This window comes from Priapulus caudatus, unplaced genomic scaffold, assembly GCF_000485595.1.
Source record: "Priapulus caudatus unplaced genomic scaffold, Priapulus_caudatus-5.0.1 Scaffold1548, whole genome shotgun sequence".
In the NCBI taxonomy this organism is placed as follows: domain Eukaryota; kingdom Metazoa; phylum Priapulida; class Priapulimorpha; order Priapulimorphida; family Priapulidae; genus Priapulus; species Priapulus caudatus.
The window spans coordinates 48,419-61,539 of record NW_014578609.1 but is presented as its reverse complement, the minus strand read 5'-3'; the positions used below and the strand labels follow the sequence as shown (position 1 = coordinate 61,539).

General features: G+C 51.1%; 3 protein-coding genes across 3 annotated transcripts in view; 2 read left to right on the top strand and 1 right to left on the bottom strand.

The window, feature by feature from the left end:
* LOC106816969 overlaps window positions 1-6,642 on the bottom strand; it is an 8,100-nt gene extending 1,458 nt beyond the window's left edge. Inside the window, exons 1-8 of the mRNA XM_014821615.1 lie at window positions 6,529-6,642; window positions 5,253-6,275; window positions 4,235-5,135; window positions 3,712-3,862; window positions 3,114-3,251; window positions 2,595-2,702; window positions 1,420-1,546; window positions 525-639 (exon numbers count right to left, since the gene is read on the bottom strand). Of these exons, the coding sequence (XP_014677101.1) occupies window positions 525-639; window positions 1,420-1,546; window positions 2,595-2,702; window positions 3,114-3,251; window positions 3,712-3,862; window positions 4,235-5,135; window positions 5,253-6,275; window positions 6,529-6,551 (2,586 nt within the window). The 5' untranslated portion in view covers window positions 6,552-6,642. The remainder of the gene's footprint in view (window positions 1-524; window positions 640-1,419; window positions 1,547-2,594; window positions 2,703-3,113; window positions 3,252-3,711; window positions 3,863-4,234; window positions 5,136-5,252; window positions 6,276-6,528) is intronic.
* Window positions 6,643-6,735: 93 nt separating this feature from the next.
* On the top strand, window positions 6,736-9,843 carry LOC106816971. Its single transcript, XM_014821616.1, has 3 exons — window positions 6,736-7,040; window positions 7,990-8,068; window positions 9,660-9,843. The coding sequence occupies exons 1-3, from the start codon at window positions 6,861-6,863 to the stop codon at window positions 9,737-9,739; spliced, it is 339 nt and encodes a 112-aa protein (XP_014677102.1). The 5' UTR covers window positions 6,736-6,860; the 3' UTR covers window positions 9,740-9,843.
* A 479-nt stretch (window positions 9,844-10,322) lies between these two features.
* The window catches only part of LOC106816968 (structural maintenance of chromosomes flexible hinge domain-containing protein 1-like), an 8,459-nt gene continuing 5,660 nt past the window's right edge, over window positions 10,323-13,121 (top strand). Inside the window, exon 1 of the mRNA XM_014821614.1 lies at window positions 10,323-10,358. The gene's annotated coding sequence lies outside the window, so the exon portion shown is untranslated. The remainder of the gene's footprint in view (window positions 10,359-13,121) is intronic.

The window sequence follows — 13,121 nt, the reverse complement described above, 5'->3', positions numbered from 1 at the left end:
GGGTGGGGCATGGGGGAGAGGAGGGCAGGGGCAGGGGAGGAGGGCGGTGCGTGAGGCGGGGAGAGGCAAGGGGAGGGGAGGCGGTGGAAAGAGGCAGGGGGAGGAGGGCGGTGCGTGAGGCGGGGAGAGGGGAGGGGGTGGGACAGAGGGAAGGGAGGGGAGGCGGTGGGGGAGGGGAGGGGAGTTCAACTCAAAGTGCGGCACCTGGAAGGAGAGAAAAGTCAGCGAGGGTTCGTAACAAGAGGTGTCGTTTCGATTCGAAGCAGCATTGCGTGACATGCCTACCGGTGCGTTAAATATTGTATGAGTGCAGTAGCGAGTTATATTGGTATTACTAACGGTATATAGCGCTTTGTAGTGAACCTATATAATTTAAAAGCACTGTGTGTGCGTGCATGCGTGCGTGCGTGCGCGTGTAATATCACAGCAGAGAAGCAGCAACCTTTCCCACTGACTTCCTGCCCCCCTCCCCTGCGCGAAATCTGACGTCATCGACCCAAAAATGGCCGCCGCGGGGCACCGACCTGCACGACTCTGTAGCCGAGCATCTCCAGGTGGCGCCACTTCATCACGCCCTGCGCGAGCAGACGGTTCTCGTTGGAGCAGTACTGTGCTGGCGACGTCACGTTCATGGCAACCCTGCAGATGCACAAAAAACCCACTCCTGCCATCTAGTGTTCGACAAAGCAACAACTCTTTGCAAAGCAAATCTTAATTAGCATCGTGGGGTGTACTGAAGATGATGATTTCGCATGGCGACGTATTGATACCTTGACACAAAGCATTAAATGCTTATACTGACCGTCTCTCAGGAAATCATACTGTATATATACATGTAACTCGTATACAAGAATCACTCAAGGAATATTCCACGTTATGTTACACGATCAAACCCGTACGTAAGGGATAACCCAAATTTCTTCGCAGACAGGTGTCTGTTCTATAGGAGTGGTTTCACTGTACAACAGCCACTGCAGGGAAATCCAAAAAGTGCCCTTCACGGACAAAGCTGGCCTTTCTATACAAAATGTCAGCTAACACCAGCGTTTGACTGCACATTGTCGGCACTGTACAACAGCCACTGCAGAGAAATCCAAAAAGTGTCCTTCACGGACAAAGCTGACCTTTCTACAGAGGTATTAGCTAACACCGGCGTTTGACTGCACATTGTCGGCTCTGTACAAGAGCCACTGCAGAGAAATCCAAAAAGCGTCCTTCACGGACAAAGCTGGCCGTTCTATACAAAATGTCATCTAACACCAGCGTTTAAATACACATTTTCGGCGGCGCGGCAAACACGCAAGCCACCCGCACGCCGTTCTACCCGTCCCGGAAACGTGCGCCGCGACGAGGGAACTGGTCGACACCGGAGTAGCGGCGCACGACGAATGCGATTGTCGTCGTCGATGGCAACCCCACCTTTGCGCGTCTGGCGGCAGCAGCACGGCGTCCTCCCCGCTCGCCCACAGCGCTGCCGCGTTCGATCTCGGGATCAGATGTTCGACGGGCATCGGCTGTCCTTTTCCGTCCAGGACAAACTCGAAATCTGAAACGCGACGAGGCGCGGTCGTGAGAGGCACCTGTGTGTGAGCACTCGCGCGAGTTGGTTTGGCCCTGAACTTCTCTAAAACTCTTGCTTCGATGGTCGCACGACATTCGGTGTGAAGGCCAGAGGCCAGAAGGGCCCGTTGTTACAAGCAAAATTAGTCTTAAAGGAAGTATTGCGAGATTTTTGCTCAGAAACACTGAATCCAAAAAAAACATGGCTAAATTTAGTCTCACCTGACAGCAGAAACAACACTGATCACACCAACATTAAAAACGCTAAGATTTTATGCAGTTATAGCATAGAAAAATGGATTTGACCACATCATACCAGCTCAATCCAAAATATAAATGGCGCCTTCAAACCAAGTGCATAATTAAAACAAAAGGCCGTGCAATTCTGTGTGGTAAATGTTATTGAATTTTTATGTCAATAGTTCAGAGCACTTTCTGTCATTGTCATTCCCGTGTTACTATCCGACTGGTAATCCACAAGCTTCTCTAATAACAGACTTTACGCGGTATTAGTACTACACTGCTGTTACGCTAGTATGAACGTCTGTGTTTACACTCTGACCTGATTTCTACGGTGCGTGGTATGCATTTCTGCACCGTGATATATGTCTCGCGCTACCGCGAGAAAATCCGAGAGATGGCAACGGTAAACAGAAACAGAACACAAAATTGTAATCGTGCATGATTTCATTGGATTTGGTGAATACAAAGGTTCTAAGGCATTTTATCGTTACTCTAGACAATTGCTGTTACTCAAGCAATAACGGTAGGTATCATGAAAGTGGGGAAAACACTGGAAAACTCTCGCAATAATTACTTTAACATTAGTCATAAAATAAAATTTTCATCGTAGACTGCTGACAGAAGCACGCTAGAGTTTCTCATAGGCAGCATATAGAGAAAAAGAAACTATTAAGACTAATGTTAGGACTAATTTGGTTTCTGACAACCGGGCTGTAAACACTTTCTAGTTGACCAACTCGAGAGTGTTCCGTAGACGCGAGAGCAGGTCAGCTCGAACGGGGAGCACTCACCTATCCTGTGGTAATACTGTGAGGTCGTGTTGGCTCTGTAGAACTGGACACCACCAAGGGCCTCTGCCAACACATGTTCTACCTCCAGCTTCAGTGGCCTCCTGGGCTCTGGAAACGATGACAATTAGTCGACTATGTGCTATTACTAGTAGCACAAGTTCTCTTGTTACTAAATGGGTAGAGAAAGATAGAAAGAGAGAGAGAGAGGGAGAAAACGCGAGCGAGAGAGAGTAGAGAGCACACGAGAGAGATAGAGAAAGAAAAAGAGAAAGAGAAAGAGAGAGAGAGAGAGAGAGAGACAGAGAGAGAGGAGGAGAGAGCTCAAGAGAGAGAGAGGGAGAGCAAAAGTGCGAAAGCATGCCCAAAAGAGAGAGAGAGAGAGGGGGGGGGAGAGATAGAGAAAGAGACGGAGAGAGAGAGAGAAAGTCACACAGAGAGAGCGAGAACGTGCAACAGAGAGAGAAAATGAGAGCGAAAGCACGCAAGAGAAAGAGAGAGGGGGGGGAGAGGGAGGCTTACCGTGCATGGGCAGGTAGTACTGGCAGTAAAGATCGTGGAACCACGGTACGGCATACTGTGGAAAGTCCAGCACCACACACCGGTTCAGCTTCATCAGAGTCCGCTGCAGGATTTCGCTCGACTTCTGCCGAATCCCAACTGTAACAAAACGACGGGATGAATATTTCCAGCAACGTAACGAGAAGATCAGTGGCTATAAACAACGGCAGATTGCAGAAGGTTCGTGCAGGTCGTACACGTGATTAGTTTAACCCTAACTCTCAAACCTAGCTCTGACTCTCAACCCTAACTCTGACTCTCAACCCTAACTCTGACTCTCAACCCTAACTCTGACTCCCAACCCTAACCTTGACTCTCAACCCTAACTCTTAACACTAATCCTAACTCTTAACACTAATCCTAACCCTAACTCTTTACGCTAGCACTAACTCCCAACCCTAACTTTAACTCTTAACACTAACCTTGACTCTCAACCGAACTCTTATCCCTAACCCAAAGTCTTAACCCTAACCCACACACTAGGCTTATTCACGTGTTGTCATACATACGGGATTTAAATCAATCGGGCCAATCAATCACTCAACTACACATGACGTACCACTTTCACAATGCTTGTCAACCTCCATGACAAACGGCAGGCTGAAGATCTTCCTTGCCAGCACTTCGGGGAAGAGGTTGAGCTCGGTGAGGGCGTTCGCCAACTGCAGATGGTCCATCGCAGAGATGGAGCCGTCGTCGTTCTCAAACAACTGCAACGTGAGAGGCGAATATTCAAGCGATCAGGAGTAAATCGACTTACTTTTAGAAACGCAAATCAATCGTGCAAAAATTAACAAGCAAAGCACCATTGCCATTATGTATATTATTTATATTATGAGTGAACAAAGAAAGATGAACTGCAAAAAGTTAACGAGTAAATTGACTAATGAAACCACAATCTCCGATTTCATGCAGGTGGGGGAAAGTCAGGGGTAAATCTTGCTGCTGTCAGCATCCCTCCTGTGATATTATACACACGTACACACACACAGTACTATTATGTTATATATATATATATATATATATATATAAATACATATATACATATTATACATATATAGTAGCAATCCGTAGATACGTGCCTTCATGACCACCCTCAGCAGAGCATCTAGCTTCTCAGGCTGATAACCGAACTTCCCCAGCATCTTCATGACCGCGAGCGCGCGGCCAAAGTCGACGTCCTCGACGTCGTCGCCGGCGACGTGACGAGTCAGCGTCTCCATGACGACGGAATCGCGGTATCCGAGCCTGGCGAGGAGGTAGCAGGTGCGCGCGACCTGCTGCGGCTGCAGCGTCGGCAGCAGGCGCCGGTACTGCTGCATCAGCGTCGCCGCGGCAACGGCAAAGTCGTCCGGGCGGAGAAGCGCGGCGATGGTCGCGACGTGCGAGTTGAGCGCGTGCGCGTTCTCGATCTCTCCGCAGCGGCCGATCGCCTCGACGACAAGCTCTCTCCGCATCGACGCCAGCGGCGCGTCGTCGTCCTCGTCGCCACGGCGACGGCGGCGGACGTCCGCGCGCGGAACGAAGCCCTGCAGTACGGCGTGCACCTGCGGGAGGCGAAGCTGCGGCCGCATCGCGGCGACGCGCTCGCGCAGGAGCGACGCGGTGGCGTCATCGCGGTGACACGACGGCGCGAGGTAGGCGGCGATCGCGGAGACGGCGAGGGGCGACGCGCCGCGCTGCCGCCGCAGTTCGTCCGCGAGCGCGTCCCGCAGGAAGCTCTCGAGCCACGGGAGGCGGTACGGCGGCCGCGCGAGCAGCCGCAGCACGCTGCGCAGGCACGACAGCGTCGCCGCGACGTCCGGCCAGCGCGCGACGACGCGGCGAGCGATCGCGACGACGACGGCCGGCGGCGCGGGGGCGCGGGCGCGCCACAGCGAGCGCGCGCAGTGCTTCAGCAGCATGACATCGAACTCGGGCGCGTGCGCGGCGAGACGGTTCTCGAGCTCGCGGCCGAGCGCGCCGTGACGCGCGCCGCGCCCGCTCTCGATCGCCGTGACGACGTTGATGATGTCGGCGGCGCGGTCGCAGCGCGGCAGCAGTGCGTGCGCGCGCTCGCAGGCCGCCGCCGCGGCGACCCGCGCGTCCCGCCCGCCGCACATCTGCGCGTACAGCGCCACCTTCGCCGTCTCGAGCGCGCTCGCGCCGGGCAACCCTGCGATCAACGCCGGCGCCATCTTCTCGAGCAGTGTCCGCGCGGCGGCGCCCCGCGGCGCGAAGTGCGCGGCGCCCTCTAGAAGGTCGGCCATGTCGCGCATCGACGCGGCGTCGCGGTCCACCATCGCCACGGCGATCGCGAGGAGGCGCGAGAGGAAGCCTTCGGAGAGGAAGTAGCCGGTGTCGAGCAGGATCCCGGCGAGGGAATCCAGCGTGAGGTCGCGCGTGTGCCCGGCGTCGACGCGCCGCTGCAGCGAGGCGGTGATGCGCGAGTGCACGGGGAATCCGCACCTCTTCAGCATGCTCGCGCTCTCGCACACGCGCCGCAGCGCCGGCCAGCCAAACCCGTCCAGCCGGTCGAGGCACGCGAGCAGCAGGGTCGCGACGAGGTCGTCGTCGGGGGCGACGTGCAGCCGCAGGGCGGCGTGCAGCGCGGCCGAGAGCTCGTCGTCCGTGAATGCGCGCGCGCCGTCGCGCGCCACCTCCCCCAGAGCGCGCCACTCGTCGCCGCGCGCGGCCGGCTCCGCGACGACGACGATGTCCGAGTTGACGACCGTCTGCACGTACAGCATGCGTTCGTTCTCGGCGTACGCCCACGACAGGCGCCGCAGACGCGCGTACGCAGTGTCCTTCAGCGCGAGGAAGGCCTCTAGCGCGGCGGCGGCGGGCGTCGCCGTCGCAACGTCAACGACGCGCGGTTGTCGGTGACGGACACCGGTGCTATCGGCTGTGAATTCGCTTGCTTCGCTGCTGATTTCGCAGGCGCTGGTGCCGAGCGGGCGAGCCGACGTGCTCCCGAAGGAAGCTGGATTTTCTCGGATAATGCATGATGAGGTAGGTGGCCGCTGCGTCGCTGCGGTGAGACATGCAGGGTGAAGTCGGCGCGAATTTGTAGCACACGATTGAGATCGCGTCCAGACGCGGAATAACCAGGCCCTTGTCCGATCCGAGTTGGCATGGCATCGTCTGACATAGCGAATAACCATTTCTGCATTGAATTTAGGTTTCAGTAGAGCCTACTGCTACGACCATGTCATCACTAGTAATAGGATAATGACATTCACAGCACAAAATTCAAACGCAAAAAATTCAGTCACGACTTCGTACTTGTCATTTCTTTTCAATTCTCATTCAGTCTCAGACATTCCTTCACAGAAAATATAATAACCGACACGGCGATTTTATGCCGAAAAAGTATATAAAAATACTATAGGCCTACATAGGTAGAGTAATCATAGTCATTGGCAAATCAATGTAGGCAAAATTTCATGTAGCGTGTAGGCAGTGTTCAACATTGTGTTGCTGCGTTGCTAATCATGCCGTTACCATGGGGGCTGCCATGTTCACTATGACCTCTCACGCGTTTCGCGGACGAGAATTTCGCAATATTTATATATTACGATAATACAAAAATAGATAATTTCAGCAACAGTATTAAGCATTCTTCGTTAAATTAAACTGTGCGATTTTATGCACTTTCACGTTTTAGAATAGCTTTACTTTGAATTGATTTATTTTTAGCGGGATTTCTAAACATTGCTTGTTTGCAATATGGCGAATCATATCAAAAACATTAGGAGACGAAGTAGTATGTTCAAACCTGTTATTCAGGCAGAAACGGATTATTCATATGTTTTCCTATTCGATAGACGGAAAGGAAATGAACCAGAGAAACACATCTCACTTGAAGGATTGTCTAGCTTTAACCTCTTTAAAGAAAAGGTGGAGAAGGTGTGTAACTTGGAAGTCGATGATTTCAGACTCCAGAATTATAAATATAATACTACAGATTACAGTCTACAGAAATAAATTTTCTATTTCATTTAATTGTTTATAATGAAACAGTTTTGTCAAGTCAACAAACTACACAAACAATTAAAACTTGTCTAGATCGGCATTGACAATCCCATGCATTTCCCAATCGGCACTACCCCCATTTTATCCATTTACACAGTGACACAACTAGTATTGAACTAACGCTCATACTCAGTCATAGGGTCTATGTCCCCCAGGGTACTGCCGGAGGTACGGTCCGGTATACCGGAACGTACCCTGGTAACTATTTGATATGGTTAGGGAGTAGACGTAGGCGACTCCCTAGACTCGTTAGTGGAGTAGGCGAGGTACGGTCCGGCATATTAGATAGTACCAGGGTACGTTCCGGCAGTACCCTGGGGGACATAGACCCTCTCAGCACAACTAACAGTGTCAGTGGATCATTACAGGCTCATATATCCACTTCATTTGACGTGTAAAATCACCAAGCATAAGAATAAACTTTAATCACTTAGATGTTTGTGACATCATCAGTATAGACTTAATTAAATTGATAGAATTTAAAGGAAATTTTGTATAAAGGCACTATTCCTTTCATTTAAAACATTAAAAGTCCTGCGTGGGTATGTTTCTGCAGTTGTAATTAAATCCATTCGTTACACCTTTTATTGGGAGAAATAATGGCAACTTATTGGCATGTGTTCTCAGCATTTGCTGTTACTTACCATTATAACATTAGTGCAATGTGTGTAACAGTGAAATATGTTCGAAAATATTTACAAACAGTGATTTTAAACAGCATAGGTTTCTAACAGTGAAATAGCAAACATTGCATTCTTTTCCCAGTAATTAATTGTAACTAATTGATCTGTTAGGCATTCCATTGCTCTGTCTTTACTTGCAGGTTTTTGGGCTCAAGGCAAACGAACAATTTGTGATAGCAACGACGGAAAGGGCAGAAGTAAATGATGACGAATCTTACGGTAAACTCGCCTGCAGTTTTCCCGAAGAGTCCGGTATCACCACTGAAGCTAAGAACAGTGTTCCTGCTGCCTCTTGCCCCCGTGTATTCCTGCATAATCGAACGGTGTGAATTTCCGCTTTTAATCTAAGACCAGTATTCCCACTGAACCTAACCCCGCATATTCCCTCTAACCCTAGGCCACAATTACAGAAATATTTGTTTGCCCTCACCCAACCCAGGCTGAGAAGTTTGTGTAGGTAGGTCGGCTTTTTTTGAGGGCGGGGATCTTTTTACAAATTCAGCATGGTGTCTACATGCTCGGGTGTGCTTGTGTGGAGATACCTTTTATGTTGAATGTTTGTTTTGCTTGGTACATATAATGTATTGCCTATAGATTTATATAATGTACAGTGATACAATTTGTTAAAAAAATGGGGAAAAAGGAAGATCAATAAAAAATTTTGAGTGGGCCCCTTTATGGCGGGTCGGTCGGGTGAGGGCAAACAAACAATATTTTTATCATGGCCCTAACAGCAGTATTCCTGCTGCTCCTGGCCCCCGCATATTCCCTCAACCCTAACCACAGTTTTCTTGCTGCCTCTGTTCCCTGTTTATTCCCAATAACCCTAACAGTAGTATTCCTGCTGCCACTGTCCCCTGTTTATTCCCGCTAACCCTAACAGTAGTATTCCTGCTGCCTCTGTCCCCTGTTTATTCCTGCTAACCCTAACAGTAGTATTCCTGCTGCCTCTGTCCCCTGTTTATTCTGGCTAACCCTAACAGTAGTATATTCCTGCTGCCTCTGGCCCCTGTTTATTCCTTCTAACCCTAACAGTTAGTATTCCTGCTGTCTCTGGCCCCTGTTTATTCCCGCTAACCCTACCAACAGTATTCCTGCTGCCTCTGTTCCCTGTTTATTCCCGCTAACCCTAACATCAGTATTCCTGCTGCCTCTGTCCCCTGTTTATTCCCACTAACCCTAACAGCAGTATTCCTGCTGCCTCTGTCCCCTGTTTATTCCCACTAACCCTAACAGCAGTATTCCTGCTGCCTCTGTCCCCTGTTTATTCCCGCTAACCCTAACAGCAGTATTCCTGCTGCCCAATGGCCCCCGTTTATTCCCGCTAACCCTAACAGCAGTGTACCTACCACCTCTGTCCCCTGTTTATTCCCGCTAACCCTAACAGTAGTATATTCCTGCTGCCTTCTGTTCCCTGTTTATTCCCGTATTGACGCCTCACCGATTCAGTATTCCTGCTCGCCTCTGTCTCCCTGTTTATTTCTCAATAACCCTAATACAGGCAGTTATACCTACACCCCTGCCCTCATGTATTCCTCCTTCGGCTAGCGACAGCTCGTCAGCGTGTCGGCCCATGCTGCTCGTACGCGACTAGCGCAGCTAGTGCTGAGTCTAACAGTGTGTATCGCCGCCAAATCTAACAGCAGTGTACCTGCTGCCCTCGTGTGGTGTCCGTGGTTGTCAGGTCGGGTGCGTTCTGCGACCGGCCGCGATCGCCGGTGAATCTCCTGCTCCCAATGGCCCCGCGCCGTTTATTCCCTCGGCTAACATCCTAACAGCAGTGTACCTGCGGCCCCTGGTGTCGTTGCAGGGCAGCACGTCGGGCGACGGCGCGACGCTGTCCTGCTGCGTAGCGCGCCTGGCCAGGCAGCTGGCTGGCTGCTTGACTAATACGGGCGAGGACGCCGTCGAGTACACGCCCACTACGACACGCTCGTCAAGAGGCGTCTACGAGTACTACGCATCCGAGGGACACAAACCGTCACTACGATACGTACGCGCCGTGCGGATCGGTGGCGCCCCCTTCCGTCTGTGTTGCAGGCGATCACGGTGGCCGGCCCCCTCACGGTCGGCAGTCTGCGTTGCGAGTGCAGGAGTCGTCGTCTGGTTGTCGTACGGCCGTCTCGTACGAACCCACAATTCCGTCGTATCTATTACGTGGCAGCGGGTGGCCGCGTTGGAATGCGGCGTCGTTGGTCTGAGGCGCATGGAGCGATTTTTGCATCGGCGTGAAGCGGAAATTAAAGTTCTCCAAGATCTAGGAGGCTGTCGTAGTTTAGCAGAAGTTGTAGCGCCTGGGAGGCGAGTAACATCGTTTTGGCCCGCTTTCTCGTGGCCGTTAAATTAAATTTAAATAGCATTGATCGCTGAGGCTGTGTGATAGTGTCGTCCATTCGTCGTTTCCTCTTTCCAGCGCAGCTTACGCGTTTTGCTGTAGCTCATCGATGAACTCTCTGGCCGCGTGGACGTCACGACCGATGGGCGCGATCGGCACATCGAGCTGAGACTGGTTGAAGTTGTCTGTGCAGCTGGCCGAGTTTCAGGTTGTCATAGCGACGAGTCGAGGACGGCTAGGAGCATGAGGCATGAGAAGGCGCAGGGGAAAGGAGAAATAAGCAGGGGGAAGAGTAGAGCATCATCTGAGACCTAGAGCACCGCCGGACGACGAGTAGAGATGAGATGAGTGCGAGAGGAGACGAGAGCGCGCGACAGAGAGAGCGGCGCAGAGCTTCGCAGAAGAGAGAGAGAGTGCGGTAGAGAGAGAGAAGAAGTGAAAGAGATACAGTAAAGGGAGAGAGAAAGGCGGAGAGGTAGACGTGAGGAGGAGAGAGAGAGATTGGGAGAGACGCGAGACAGAGAGAAGGAAAAGAGATAGAGTATCAAGGGACGAGAGATAGGGGAAGGTAGAGTGAGAGAGAGAGAGAGATAGAGATGAGTAGACAGCGAGAGATCGAGTGATTGAGGAGAGAGAGAACAATGAGAGAAAAGAGAAAGAAGGGTGAGGAGACGAAGGTACAGGTTGGTGCCAGAAAAGGATCGGAGAGGAGAGAGAGAGAGAGACGCAAGCACGGTTGCTTCTTCAATTGGCTATTTGCAAATATATTCAATGGCATTCTACCTGACACTTGTTAGCTAAGTGAAGTCGGAGAATTTTTTGGCCACGGTCCGCGATTGCAGATGTTAGCGCCCAGAGCTCGGGCCGGAATCATGTCTGTGTCATTGAACACTGCAAGGCATGACGTCGAGAGAGCTGAACGAAGTGGTCCATCTACAGACTGTCGAAGTTCACTCAAAGGAATAGCCGCGATGTAAGCATTACGTACAAAAGATGATAACTATCATTGGCCACGGGAAAAAGTTTGATGCCCCGGACTGAATTTACGTGCAAATATCTGCCAAGCTTTTGTTTTGAAGTGTGCGCATTTCGTTGTCCATATTCTCCTCTCTATACCGTGTTTGGCATTCCCCGTTCCCTGCCGCTGGGTCGCGTGGTGTCTATTAATCTAATATATTATTATATTAAATATAGTAGTATGATATTCAATATATTATAATGTCACGTGGAATGCACAGCTATAAGCTTTGATGGTCAGTTGTATGAGAACTTCTCTAACGAAATGCTAGCTGATGTATCACGTAGGTGCGTCGGCCATAGTTGGCAGGACGGCGGGCGGCCTGGCGACGGCCGCGGGCCGTGACGACGAGACAGTGCCACGCTTCCTCAACAGCGACATCTCCTAGCTTGGCGTCTGTGGCAATGCAGGGCGGTCTTCTTCATCGGCACGTCAGCGCTGAGTCGTCCGCTCTCCCCGCCTCGAGGTGATCAAACATGGCTCGGCGTCGAACAAGATGCGTCCCGGCGACCAACAGATCGGTAGCGGCGAACGGACTCGCAAACGGCCAGTTAGATGCGATTATCTATTGACTTGACTAGGGCCACTTTAATTTATCTTACATTTTTTTTTTTTAGGTTTAGCTTAGGTTTGCGGTTGAGTTAGGTTAGGTTAGGGTTGGGTTTTTTTTTTTAATTGCTTATAGTCCCCCTAAGCTGCTATAGTCAATAAATACGGGGGCATCCTAACTGCCGGGTGCAAACGGATTGCGGTCTCGAGTGCGACGAAAGATGGCTGCTTCGAGACGGGATCGTTCTTGTGCGTTGCGGGCTTAAGTCCCGGTTCCCCACGTCTGGTGTTGTCGACGGCATTCTTCCATATGAAATTGGCATTTTAGTTTCTTTCGTAAAAGCCTCATGGCGCCATAAGCCTCTGATGTCTGTTTCTTTGAGGTTTGGTAGAAAAGCAAATATGCAGAATTCTGCGGACTGACATCGCTTAACAGCGTGCTGTGTGGGATTAGATCACTTATTTACGTCATATCCCATCGTTGCCTCGTGGCTCATCTTCGTTTGCTTAAAATCTTCACGATCGTGAACTAGACTGATTTTCAACCGGCTGACTCGAGGACTTCACACTGATCTCTAAGTACCGAAGGAGCACTTGGGAAGGCAAAGGGAAATAACAAGGACGGTCGATATATAGGGTTCATCCAGAAAGAATAAAGATTCTCCCCCCACTTGCTAACCAGACGGTGAAGTCGGTATGTATGATCGTGTCGGACTTTACAGCTAGTGAGAGGGAGGGACATGAGAGAGAGAAGGAGAGATAGAGAGAAATAAAGAGGAGGAGAGAGAGAGAAGAAGAAGCAGAGAGAGAGAGAGAGAAACTCGAAGAGAAGAAGAGAAGAGCAGAAAATAAATACGAGAGATAGAGAGAAAGTAAGGAGGGAGACGAAAATATAAGATAGAGAGCAGGAGTGAGAGAGAGCAAGAGAGAGAGAGAGCGACAGAGAGAGAAAAAAAATATAACATGAATGCACTTCAGTGACCTCTCCCAACGCGCGCGACCTTGACCTCCACCGACCTATGACCTCATGCATTGCAGGTCGGCGACGGCAGCCACCTCGCCGCGGGCGACGACGCTGACCTCCTGCGCGACCTTGTTGCCGAGGAAACGCGCAAGCAGCAATTCACCGTCGTCGCGATCTCCGGCATCCCCGAGGAGCACGTGCACTACCTGCGCTACGGCTACGCCCTCTGGTGCACGCAGCTCGCGTGAGTAGCGCCCCGTGTCCGGCAGGCTGTCGGGATTTTTGCTTTTTTTTAAATTTGTAATTCGCGAGGTCGGTGCGGATCCGTTGAGGAAGATCGTTGCGGATCCGTTGAGGAAGATCGTTGCGGATCCGTTGAGGAAGATCGTTGCGGATCCGTTGAGGA